Raw genomic sequence first — 14,211 nt, forward strand, 5'->3', positions numbered from 1 at the left:
GCCCCTCCCCTCTCCTCCTGCCCCTATTCCGATGTAATACATAACACAATTACTTTTTTAGCAAGATAGTCAGTACAGTATGTCCATTTGTTAAAATTATAATCCTAAATACCTTTTTTCACAGCTCCTCTGTGCGGCCACATGACCTCCCTCTGCTAGCTGACATCATTGGGGAATCTCAGCCCCTGCCGCTGCTCTTCTTAGATCGAGGAAGGAGAGCAAAGGGAGATCATGTGGCTGCACAGAGAAGCTGTGCACAAAGGTATTTAGGATTATAATTTAAAAGAAACACACACACCGCACTTTATGTCTTGCTAAAACAGAGAGGATACAAGTAATTGTGTTATGTAATTTAATTTTAAAACCTCTTTAAGCCTAGTACACACGGGCCAAATATCGGGTGGCATCGGCAGGTCCAATAGAAACTGGGCAACATTTGGCCCCTGTATACGGCAGACGGTCTGTCAGAAGCCGGCCATTCAGCTGGCTTATGTCGTAGGGTGATGGTCAAAAAAGGTCTGCCAATTGGCTCCCGGTCAGGCCAGGACACCCCGGTCAGCATTCTCAGTCAATGGCTGAGAGCGCTGACCAGGGTGTCCTGGCGGGGGGGGGGGGGGGGGGTCAATCCCCTGTCAGAACACAATAACAGCAGGGAAGATTGCTGTACTAACATTGGATTGTTAGTACAGTAGCTCCGACCTGAGCTGTCAGTAGTGTGTACAAGGCTTTAGATGATAATCCGGTGATTAGGAGTTATTCATCATGAAATTTTCTGAGGATTCCCAGACAGTTTATTTAACTGGATGCAGTTTTCTAAAAATCCATTATAAGTCATTGTCATTTTAACAGGCGGGTGGATCTGTAGACAAGTATTACACAAATATATACAAATAACTGGCATGACCGTTTTGTTTGAGAATCTCCGTAAGAGAACCCGTTAGCAGGCAGGCAATGTACTAAGGTGTAGAAGATGTATGGATATAATCCTGAAGATAAATGAAGGATGTCTTCACAAAGGAGGAGAGTCCCAAAGCAGGTGTCTTTGATCGCATATCAGACACAATGATTATTTTCCTTGGTTTGAAGCTCTAAAACATCATTGACTTATAAGAGGATGAATGGAATGAATGTCAAATTCCCTGGGTAACCTATCCTGCCCTGATGGTGTGAAGTAAAACAACCTGACAAATGTGGAGGTGATGCTTCATGGAACTCACCAATGTATACGGCACTGAAAAGAACACGAACATGGGAAGGTGATCTGTGGAAAATGTTGCTGCTTTATGATATTTACAGATCATCACTACCAAGTAAGATGCATTTAGTTTAATGTTGGGAAAATGCTGCATTGCTTATCATTGGAAAATCTTAACCTGCCATAGTGGATTCTGTGATGTAAAATGTTGGATGGGAAAATGTAGAAGACGACATTATGATGTAGGAAGTCAAACAAAAAAAGCTGACACCTCCACTACCCTTCTACCCATAGCATAGTATAGGAAGGAGACCCATGGACAGTATAGGCAGGAGATTCACACATAGTATGGGCTGGAGATCTGTGGACAGTATGGGCAGGATATCCATGGACAGTATAGACAGGAAATTCATGGACATTATAGGTGGGAGATCCATGGACAGTATAGGATGGAGATCTGTGGACATTATAGGTGATAGAGCCATGGACGGTATTGACAGGAGATCCAAGGACAGTATAGGTGACTGATCCATGGACAGTATTGACAGGAGATCCATGGACAGTATAGATGGGAGATCCATGAACAGTATAGGCAGGAGATCCATGGACAGTATAGGTCGGAGATCCATGGACAGTAAAGGTTGGAGATCCATGGACAGTATTGGAGGGAAATCAATGGACAGTATAGACAGAAGATACATGAACGGACAGTATAGGTAGGAGATACATGGACAGTATAGGATGGAGACCTGTGCACATTATAGGTGATAGAGCCATGGACAGTATTGACAGAAGATCCAAGGACAGTATAGGTGACGGAACCATGGACAGTATTGACAGGAGATCCATGGACAGTATAGATGGGAGATCCATGAACAGTATAGGCAGGAGATCCATGGACAGTATAGGTCGGAGATCCATGGACAGTATTGGAGGGAAATCAATGGACAGTATAGACAGAAGATACATGGACAGACAGTATAGGTAGGAGATACATGGACAGTATAGGCAGGGGATACATGGACAGTATAGGCAGGAGATCCATGGACAGTATAGACAGGAGATACGTGGACAATGTAGACAGGAGATACATGGACAATATAAACAGGAGACACATAGACAGTATAGACAGGAGATCCGTAGACAGTATAGGAGAATATGGATGGACAGTATAGGCGGACAGTACATGGCATCATCCCACCCTGCCTTGTTGCTAGAATGTTGCTGAGACACTCCCAGCTGATTCAAAACCACTTATGAGCTTTTTACTGTTGCAGTAGCTTTGATCTCAGCGATGCTACAATGGAGGAGATAGAGGAGCACACATATGTGGGGATTTGCTCACTCCTGTGATGGTGAAGGGTGAGCAGTAATAGCTTAGAGTGTCTTAGTAACGTCCTAGTAACAAGGCAGAATGGGATGATGCCCTCTCTGGGCGTTTTTTAACCAGGCTTCGGGAGAAACATAAATGGCCTTTAGCAGGAGCATTATTCAACTTTGGTCAAAGCTGCACAGCTTGTTTATATCTACAGGCGCCCCTTACCAGTGTAGAATGTTTTTGGTAAGTTGAACTAATCCTTTAAACCAAAAGTGTCCAGAAATGAGCTATTACTGTAAATATCTTGGTCTTGAATACAATGTAGACAACATTCGTCATTAGGAGGAAAAAAACAATTAAACAATAAAGGAACTTGGACGGTAACGCTGGCTTTCAGATGAAGTTTGGGTCTTGGAAGAGAAGTTTGGTGTCTCCATTACAAATTCATAAATAAGATGCTATCTAGAAGGAAGGTCAGGACACAAGGAAGGAGGCTCGGCCTCTTGCACTCACCATTTCCCAATTCCCATGAAATGTTGTACTTCTTGCTGGCGCTGTATTTCAGTAAACTGAGCACACTGGAGCTGTTCCAGGAATTATCTGAGTTTCGCCGAAGAGCATTAAGTCCAAAAATCAGATGAAGTCCAGAGCAGTCAACAAAGTTATAGAGTTTGTCAAGAGACCTGGCTGGGAGGAAACAAAGAGCTTGTAAGGCGTACGAGCATTTCCATAGAAAACCGACAGTCATTCACAGACATGAGAAGAAGATTACATGTATTAGATCTGCCTTCGCTCCTGGTAATGTCTTCCACTCAGGAACTTATTTATTGGACCTTCCACAGTAAATGGTATTCCAGTATTGCCACGTGTTGAGTCCACTATATACTTTATATATGATAAGGGGCCATCCTCCCTGTATACATTATAAGAGGCCCCAGTATATATTATAAGGGGCGATCTTCCCTGGATTTATGATATCTTCCCTGGATTTATTACATATAGGACTGATTTATCACATATAGGACATGCAGAGCATTCATAAAGTACCCCCCCCCCCCCCCCGGTCACTTTTTTACAATTTAGTTATATTGCAGCCTGATAGTACAGTTGTTTAAAATCATTTGTTTTCTCATTAATCTACACTCAGCACCCCATAATGACTAAGTGACAACAGAATTTTAGAAATGTCTGTGAATTTATGAAAAAGAAAAAGCTGAAATCTCACATGTATTAAGTATTCAGATCCTTTCCTCAATACTTTGTTGAAGCCCCTTTGGCAGCAATTGCATCCTCAAGTTTTTTTGGGGATGACGCAACAAGCTTTGCACACCTGGATTGGGGGATTTTCTACCATTCTTCTCAATCAGGTTGGATGGGGGGCATCGGTGGACAGCCATTTTCAGGTCTCTCCAGAGATGTTCAATAGGGTTAAAGTCAGGGCTCTGACTGGACCACTTTAGGACATTCACAGAGTTGTCCCTAAGCCACTCCTGTGTTGTCCTAGCTGTGTGCTTAGGGTGGTTGTCATGTTGGAAGGTGAACCTTTGGCCCAAGTCTGATGTCCCTAGCGTTGTGGAACAGGTTTTCATTGAGGATATCTCTGTACTTTGCGCCAGTCAGCTTTCCCTGAAACCTGACTCCCAGTCCCACCCCTACAGCATGATGCTGTCACTACCAAGCTTCAATGTTGGGATGGTATTGGGCAGGTAATGAGTAGTGACTGGTTTCCTCCGGACATAACATTTAGAACTAAGGCCAAACAGTTCAATCTTGGTTTCTTCAGACCAGATAATCTTCTTCCTCACAGTCTGGGATTCCTTCAGGCTGTGGCGTCGGGAGGGGGGGGCTGAGGGGGGCTGGAGCCCCGAGCGGGTCCCCAAAAAGCCCCGGGTCTCGGGCATTCACAATTCTATTAGCCCCGAGCCCGAGCGGGGCCTGATCTGACCCAGAGAGCGGCCGAGTGACATAGCAGGTCCCGCCTTCTGGAGCCTGCAACGCCTATGATGGATGTCCCACTGGTCCAATGCTGGGACTGCGGTACGTGTAATGTCCATCATAGGCACTGCAGGCTTCAGAAGGCAGGAATTACAATGCAGCTGCCGCGCCGCGTCACTGTGAGAAGATCCCCGCTCAGCGCTTGGGCGGGCGGCTCTACTCTCCTGTCATGGCTCTGGCTGCCTGGAGTGCCTGCTGCTGTCTACTCTACTGTGATAGGCGCGCCGCACACTACGGCTGAGCTGCAGGAGGAGGTCACATCACCTGAATTCTGGTCAGGTAGGTCAGTGTGTGTCAGTGTGGGTCAGTGTATGTCAGATAGGTAGGTCAGTGTGTGTCAGGTAGGTCAGTGTATGTCAGCCAGGTAGATCAGTGTGTGTCAGCTGGGTCAGTGTGTGTCAGGTAGGTCAGTGTGTGTCAGATAGGTCAGTGTGTGTCAGGTAGGTCAGTGTATGTCAGATAGGTCAGTGTATGTCATGTAGGTCAATGTATGTCAGTCAGGTAGTTCAGTGTGTGTCAGGTCGGTCAGTGTATGTCAGCCAGGTAGGTCAGTGCATGTCAGATAGGTCAGTGCGTGTCAGATAGGTCAGTGTATGTCAGCCAGGTAAGTCAGTGTATGTCAGCCAGGTAGGTCAGTGTGTGTCAGGTAGGTCATTGTATGTCAGATAGGTCAGTGCGTGTCAGGTAGGTCCGTGTATGTCAGATAGGTCAGTGTATGTCAGCCAGATAAGTCAGTGTATGTCAGCCAAGTAGGTCAGTGTGTGTCAGGTAGGTCAGTGTATGTCAGATAGGTCAGTGTATGTCAGCCATATAAGTCAGTGTATGTCAGCCAAGTTGTCAGGTAGGTCAGTGTATGTCTAGTAGGTCAGTGTATGTCAGGTAGGTCAGTGCATGTCAGGTAGGTCAGTGTATGTCAGGTAGGTCAGTGTATGTCAGATAGGTCAGTGTATGTCAGCCAGGTATGTCAGTGTGTGTCAGGTAGGTCAGTGTGTGTCAGGTAGGTCAGTGTATGTCAGGTAGGTCAGTGTATGTCAGATAGGTCAGCGTATGTCAGGTAGGTCAGTGCGTGTCAGGTAGGTAACACCCCCCTTCCACACAACCCCACCGCCAAACCCCCCCCCCCATGCCGGGCTCTGACTTCGGGCTGAAGCCCCTGGTCTTTTTGCCACCTAGCAACGCCCCTGCCTTCAGGTCATCTGTTTTGCACTGAGGAGAGGCTTCCATCCAGCCACTGTGCCATAAAGCCCAGATTGGTGTAGGGCTGTAGTGATGGATGTCCTTCTGCAACTTTGTCCCATCACCACACAAGATCTCTGTAGCTCAGGCGGGGGGGTGAACAACACCATCCATCTCCCGCTGAAAAAAACCCCATCTAACGCTGCCACTGTGCCATCAATTGCAGCCACTGTGCCCAACACTGCCACTGTGCCCATCAAACGCTGCCACTGTGCCATCAAACTCAGCTACTGTGCTAAACACTGCCAGTGTGCCCATTAAATGCTGCCAGTGTGCCCATAAAACGCTGCCAGTGTGCCCAACTGCCCATCAAATGCTGCCAGTGTACCTGTCATTTCAGCCAATCAGGTGACAGGTAACAGACCCGAGCACCTGATTGGCGGAGAGGCGGATCAGTGTTTGGAAAGCGAAAAGTCATTCGCTTTCCTAACACAGCTGAGTGGACTGCGAGCGCCAAGCATGGCGCTCGCAGTTCACCTATTTTGCAGCCTATGCGTTCCACGGAGCTTCTGACTTCACTTCCGGTTTACCACTGGCACAGGGAAACCGGTAGTGACGTCTTAACTCATCTTAACAAAGCACCTCCGAGTTAAGTGGTACTACGGGTGGGCGGAAGTTGTCCGGCGCGATGGACTGCGCCACAAGCCATTTTTTTCTTTTTTTTTTTTTTTAAAGGGCCTTGTTTTAAAAACATTTTATTTATTTATTTATTTATTTATTTAGTGACTTCTTGGGGGGGGGGGGGGGCGCCCATGCAACCCCTATGGATGGGTCGCCACTGATCAAGAGAAACGGGAGGCACCTGTGCTAAATTTAAAATGTAGTTGCAAAGGGTCTGAATACTTCTGCCAATGTGAGATTTCAGTTTTTCCTTTTTAATAAATTCACAGACATTTCTACAATTCTGTAATTCTGTTTTCACTTTGTCATTAAGGGGTACTGAGTGTAGATTAATGAGAAAAAAAAATTATTTAAACAACTGTAGTATCAGGCTGCAACATAACAACATTGAAGACAGTGAAGGGGTCTGAATACTTTATGAATGCTCTGCATGTGACATTTTGAAGAGTTTCTTTCTGCGCTCTGTGAATAAAGTCCGATAGCACAGCTTGTCTTTTATCTCCATTCTAACGTGACATTCACTCTATATAATTATAATGATAATAATAATGATAACAATAATAATCAAACATATAATACATTGTTAGATTTTAGGGCAGATATTCAAATTAAGTTAATCTCTTACTCATCCTGACCCATAATAAATTTTGGCAATGTTTAACCAGAAATGGTTGTGGATTAAAATAGAGTAGAAGTGAAGTTGTTGATGAAAAGTTGATGAATTTTGTACGTTTTCTTGGTGGGTAATGTGTGTTTCCTCATACATCTCAGAAATATGATAAAGGAGGTCCTAGTCATATATACACCCCTGTACTGACATAGTCATATGTATACACCCTGTACTGCCAGTCATATACACTATATTGGCAAAAGTATTGGGACGCCTGCCTTTACACGCACATGAACTTTAATGGCATCCCAGTCTTAGTCCGTAGGGTTCAATATTGATAGGAAAAAGAAAATAAATACAGCGTTCAAAATAGACAGAACATAAAATTGAACAAAATGTGTGGAGCAGCAGCTAACATATGGAATACAAAACATATGCACAGTAACTAGATAAATAATAGCTGCGCTAAAATATGATCAAATGGGTGTGATAATCACAATGATATTGATAATAATGATAATGAAAAGTGCACAAAAAATAGTGATAACAAAAGAAAAGTTGCAAAAAGTCCAAACAGTATGCTATGAGCTGGTTTCAGAGTGGGAAAGTGCAATCTTCCATCACCAGTGATAGTGGAACACCAAAACAAATGCACGCTTACCAGAGGCAAGCCATAAAGAGCTTGCGGCTTTAAACCCAGCCAAGGCCTTTCTAGGATATGTCAGGAAACAAGCTCTCAGGGAACACTGATCCAGGATCGATATACATTAGGTGGAAGGGGCCCTCCGGTACCGTGACATCAAGGCATGAAAAAGAAAGGACTTCCCATAGTGTATTAGCGTAAATATAATTTAATGATAAAAAAGAGTATCACTTACAATGTGGAAAATAAAATCAGACAGCAAGTAGCCGGCCGGCCTGCGAGCGCCCGTTACTCTCTGGGAACAGCACGCGATACGTCAGTGCGTCCTACCGCCCGATGCGCGTTTCGTCATACAATGACATCGTCTGGGGCACGTCGTCTGGGGAACCTCACAAATGCTCTTCTGGAAGAATGGTCAAACATTCCCATAGACACACTCCTAAACCTTGTGGACAGTCTTCCCAGAAGAGTTGAAGCTGTTATAGCTGCAAAGGGCGGGCCCCTGTACTGACATAATCATATATATATATATATATATATATATAAAAAATATAAAATATAAAAATAGCAACTCAGACCTATTAAAAACTGCTTAAAGAGACCCTGTCACTGGTGTCTCCTGAAAGAAGTATAGGCAGCTGGCAGCTAGTGCCATCAGAAGACGTTAGTTTACATCAAGGACCTCGAGTGCTTTCCTTTGAATATTGATGAATGTAAATCTTCTCCTGATATCTTCTACACTGACAGACAGACAGAATAAACACCTACAAATTGCCCTGATATCTGCGGAGTGTATGGGCTTTGTATACACAGGAGGGATTTGCATACATCATTTCTCTGAGGCCACAATGTGTTTTCTTTCTCCTTTCCATAAGTAAGATCCCAGCAATCCGCCGACATTTTTATGTTACTCTGTGAAAAATGAGATATTATTTAATGGAGTCTCATCCCCGTTATCTCTGAAAGAGAGAAGTAGACCGTCATCTGGATTTCATCTCCTCCAGGCCGCTGACACCTGATACATTAAAGGACGATGTGAACATCAAAATCGGGCCTGATACAGTCCAGCACTCCCTTTATCACCACTTACACCATCTCCAGAAGACTATGAGTGCTCATAAATCATGTCTCTATAATACTGTAAAAATTTACACTTACTGCACATAGAAGAACTATGGACGTGGAGAGGATCCATAGCGGAAGAGACGATGACTGCTTCATATCACAAGAAAGATACAAACAACACAAAGCTTATCAATATCACTCACACACCAAAAGATACAATCTCATGATGTGTGTATCCATTCACTAAAACAAGGGGACAGATTCAACAAAACACAGCTGGGGAATTGGCCAATGGGAACCACTAATCTCCATTATAAACAATTCTACAGAAGTAGCATTGCTTCAGACACACAAGAATCAACCCAAAACCAACATTAGTAACGAACGTCTCCCCCATGGCATCCAATCAGATTTTTTCCTTCTGTTATACCGTGATAGAGACTGGAAGGAAGTACTGGGGTGGTTGGTATGGCTAATGAGAGATGGCTAATGGGAGCATTTCTCCAATTGGACACTTTGAGATCCAAAATAGAAGGTTCTCAACACCGGGAAGGCCAAATATGGAATTCTTGGCTAGAAGGAGGTAAAAAACCCAATATGAGCATGCTCTGGAGAAATACAATGCAACAAAGCAAGAACATTTTGTATATCACCCATAAATGAGAAAGTGGCTCACAAATGTGAGCCACGAAACGCGTCTTTTGATGAAATAAAGTTTTATGTCATTTATTGTACACTACGACTCTGCTCCATACTTGGACACGCCACAATCCTATCAAGCACTCCAACAGGCATCACTGCCATCCAAAACACTGACAGGTTTTTTGTCCTCTTCCTATACAAAAAGCACACCACCAGCCTGAGAACCCCCCAGAGGATTCAGGATCAGGACCCATTGAGAGTGACAACTTATATCCTGCATAGGAAATAGTCTTTTTTCCCACCTGCGACACCCACGGGGTGTCCATGTCCTTAACCTCACAAGATCTAAATTATTCATTTTTTTTCTTTTTCTTTCTAAATGCCCATTTATCTTTTTTACTGAACCGACAATTATAATAAAGATACCCACTACACTTTAAGGGCTCTCCCACCTTTCCTCTAATTTTTCTGGTGGCCACTCAGAACCTTCTTATGGGTCCTCATTCTGTCTCTTTCGGCTTGACCTTCTGGATCTCCAAAGACGACCGCCTCACCTATCCCAAACATGCAATGTTTTTATATCTTACTCCCAGAGCTTCATTGGTCTAGACCAGGGATCTCCAAACTACTGCCCTCCAGCTGTTGCGGAGCTACACGTCCCATGAGGCACTGTAAATTTCTGACATTCACAGACATGACTAGGCATGATGGGAATTGTATTTCCTGAACAACTGGAGGGCCATAGTTTTGAGACCCCTGGTCTAGACCAATGTCTCCCAAACTCACTCCTCAAGTACCCCCAACAGGTCATGTTTTGGGGCTCTCACTTAGCTAATTTAGCTCTCATAAATACCAAGCCATTGACATTGATTTAAAGCAACTATCCAAGGTGAGGACATCCTGTAAACATTACCTGTTAGGGGTACCTGAGGATTGAGGTTGGGAATCACTGGTCTGGAACACTGTGGTGTATAGATAATATTTAAAAAGTATTAAGTATTATTAATATAGTCACTAAAAGGTTGGAATATACCCAACTTATGGCCCACATTTCAGGGAACATGCCAACAGCAGAAACCTGATTGACAAAAAAAACAAAAAGATCTTCCAATGATTGGTACCAAAAACAAAGCACCTTAAACTGGAACTCCACCATCCACCCACAAATGAAAATATCAGTCACCTCCTATGTACCGGATTCATACCTTCTATTCAACTTCACACTTTATCACTTAAAGCCTTGCGTGATTCTGTACCTACTAAGGGCTCTAAATCAGTTTATTGTTAGGGTTTAGCTTTCCTTCCTTCCCTGTAAAAAGATTACCAATCAATACAATCAGAAGAGTCGACCATGTCTGTGTAATTTTTGTTGAATTAGTCTCTTGTAGTCTCCACTGGAAGCCTGTGTGAAAGGGTGACAACACAGAAGCACAACTGGAAGATGTGGAGACAGAGCATTGTCACCTGCCTGGCTGAGCCTCCTCAAGGGACTACCCTGGCTAATCACTATAGTGTCCTCTGAGCTAAATGGCACCCATTGCCTTTAATTCCTACCCCCCTCTTTAAACATGAAAATTATCACATTTCACACTTGTATGCTTCTAGGAAGATCTTCCATCAGTGGCTTGGTGTGTAAGACATTGAATCGGTGGTTTGGTGTGATGTCCTCCACCATCTGAGAGAGAATGGTTAAGCTGGATCATTTTGAAAAATGGTGATTCTGAGTTCATTAATTAAAAGGAATGAGATAGAGATTGTGCATTTCACAAGTTTATTCTCTAAATTAACAGCTACAAAAAAAATAAAGGAGACCCAACACTGAGCAGGATTTCCTGATCCCCTTCGGAAGGGCAGAGTCATAATAATGTGTTTATTTGCCTGAAGGGATGACAAAGCCTCATAATTGAATGCAGCACCCTGTCCAGTATAATAAGCCATCCTTTGGTATATCATTAGGGTTGAACTCATACATTCCTTACTGTCATAATGTATTTAGGAGCTCCACCATGTTCTTCATGCTTTTCCATCCATCCAGTAAATAAGCCATTGTCAGCGCTCTCCCAACCACCAAAGAACTCCTCCATGTGGAATCTGATGAATATATTTCATTACAAGTCCTGACACTCATTCATTAATGGGGTCTAAGCTGCGAAACTCACAGGTCAGCTGACACATGAGATTTATTTCGGGGAACTCTACATGAGTGTTCCCCTCGGGCCATAGTTGTGAGTATCTCTCCATTCTTCCTCTCTCTTCTGTGTATGATAAAATCTCTATCAATAATGTTCTGTCATTGTATATTATAGATCCTAACCGGCCCTCCTGTGCACTCAGGTGTGCCGCATCCTCCCTCTAATACAACCCATCATTTTCATTCAGATTATAGATATTCATACTCCAGCTTACAGATCTTAGCATGTTCTGCTGTTAAAGTTCTTTTGGTCCTTTGGTGAGTGAGAAGTTCAATAAAAAGCAGCATTTGAAAACAATCCTGGATCTTTGCTGCTGCTCCTTTTCCTTTGCACAAAACACCTTGTATAGTGCCGTGTATTTACATATTAATGTCATACTTTATAAGATAATTTCTTCACGTCTTTAAAAACATAATCTGTCCAGGTTTTCCTTGCTGTGAAAACTAGACTCAGCCTATCGATGTTGATGGCAATGACCTGTATCCCATTACCAATCTGGGCCCCAAAATAAAGCGCAGATTGCACTTATTGTAAACCACCAATTAAATTATGACTCTGGCCAAAAAAGCAAAAATCACCAAATTAATCACTACTAATCAATAAATGTGTCTCCTTTAAGTTAGACAAATTACTTTTATTCATGAAAGAAAGACCTCATGATTCTGCCAGTCCATGAAGCTTCCTCCCAGAGGATGACAACGCTATTTGTCTGCAGTGAATTCAATGCAGCATTGTCACTCTGAGCAGCTTCCTCTTTAAGAGGAGAAGAGTGATCAACAGTGTTGCTGCTGATACCCTACCAGCCAATCAGCACAGGGCTAGTATCCAATAGGATCCATCTGCAGAAAGTGATGCGGGGCACCATCTAGGATCCCGGCCATTGGAGTGAAGACCTTGTTGGCCACCTATTATGATGGAGCAAAGAAGAGGATTCATCATCTTGGATCCTGACCCCATTGGAGTGAAGAACTTGTTGTCCCCTGTGATAAGGTCATTGAGAAAAGAAGAGTTTAAAACAGGGTTCAAACTACCTGTGTAGTGTGAGTACCTGAGTGTTGTCTGAGTAGTGTGTGGATCATTAGTACCTGTGTATTGTGTGTATTTGTGTATTGTTTGTACCTGTGTATTGTGAGTGTACGTTGTCTGCGAGTGCAAGTAGTCTACAAGTGCACGTTGTCTGCGACTGAACGTGGGTCTGTGAGTGCACTTGGTCTGCAAGTGTACGTGGGTCTGCAAGTACCTGTGTATTGTCATGTTGAATACCTGTGTATTCAGTTCAGTTTTGGGCACCAGTTATCAAAAAGGATATCGGGGAACTGGAGAAAGTGCAGTGAAGGGCAATCAAACTGATAAGAGGCATGGAGGAGCTCAGCTATGAGGAAAGATTAGAGGAACTGAATTTATTCTCCTGAGAAGAGGAGATTAAGGGGGATATGATCACCATGTATAAATATATAAGGGGTCCATATAGTAAACTTGGTGTTGAGTTATTCACTTTACGGTCAACACTGAGGACAAGGGGGCACTCTTTATGTCTAGAGGAAAAGAGATTTCATCTCCAAATACAGAAAGGTTTCTTCACAGTAAGAACTGTGAAAATGTGGAATAGACTCCCTCCAGAGGTGGTTCTGGCCAGCTCAGTAGATTGCTTTAAGAAAGGTCTGGATTCATTCCTAAATGTACATAATATAACAGGGTACTGACATTTATAGGTAAAGTTGATCCAGGGAAAATCTGATTACCTCTCTGGGATCAGGAAGGATTTTTTTCCCCTCCTATAGCAAATTGGATCGTGCTTTTCTGGGGGGTTTTTCGCCTTCCTCTGGATCAACTGTGAGTATAGGTTTGGGTATATGGGATTGTATGATATTTTGTATTTTATTTATTTATTTTTTTATGGTTGAACTAGATGGACTTGTGTCTTTTTTCAACCCGACTATGTAACTATGTGTATTGTATTGTTGAGTAGTAGTTTCAGGAAGCTGGTTGTTAGGTAATTTGGACAGGGTATAATCCCCAATCCTCATTAAATTTAATAGGTACGATGCCCGGTGGGTGTGGAGATGCGTCTTGGTGTACATCTTGTGGCATGTATGTGTTCCTTGATCATCTGATCGAGGGCGAATACTGCTGTGCAAAATGTAAGCACATTGTTTCCCTGGAAGCCCAGGTTCTGAATCTAGAGAAGTAACTGTCAGCACCAAGAAGACCCTCCACACTAAAGGAGAGCCGGGAACATACCCGGCAGGTGCTGGCAGGGGCCAGCACAGAGGCGGGTGGAGACAAAAGAGGTGCAGGCACCAGAAAAGAGTAGATGGTTGACAGTCAGGAAGGATAGGGGGGCCGATCCAGGACTGGAGCAACCCAATAAGTATGCTCCATTGAGTGACATTGGTGAAACCAGTCAGGGACCAGCACTGCTGGAGCTGAGGGACTCTCCTAGCTGCCAGGAGAAGAATTCCTCCGGTGAGAGTGGGGGGGGGGGAAGCGAAGGCAAAGGATAGACAGATTATCGTGGTTGGGGACTCAATTAGAAGGACAGAGAGGGCAATCTGTGACAAAGCCCTGAAGCACCGAACTGTATGCTGTCTACCGGGCGCTCGGGTTCGGCACATTACGGATCTGGTGGATAGATTACTGGGAGGGGCTGGTGCACGTTGGCACCTATGATAAAGTCAGAGGCAGATGGAGTGT

The 14,211-nt window shown here is 43.8% G+C and overlaps 1 protein-coding gene across 1 annotated transcript in view; it reads right to left on the reverse strand.

Annotated features, from left to right (window-relative positions):
• HPSE2 (heparanase 2 (inactive)) overlaps positions 1 to 14,211 on the reverse strand; it is a 329,697-nt gene that overhangs the window by 131,886 nt on the left and 183,600 nt on the right. Inside the window, exon 4 of the mRNA XM_073595103.1 lies at positions 3,027 to 3,200. Within this exon, the coding sequence (XP_073451204.1) occupies positions 3,027 to 3,200 (174 nt within the window). The remainder of the gene's footprint in view (positions 1 to 3,026; positions 3,201 to 14,211) is intronic.

Source organism: Aquarana catesbeiana, linkage group LG08, assembly GCF_042186555.1.
Source record: "Aquarana catesbeiana isolate 2022-GZ linkage group LG08, ASM4218655v1, whole genome shotgun sequence".
NCBI classification, from domain to species: domain Eukaryota; kingdom Metazoa; phylum Chordata; class Amphibia; order Anura; family Ranidae; genus Aquarana; species Aquarana catesbeiana.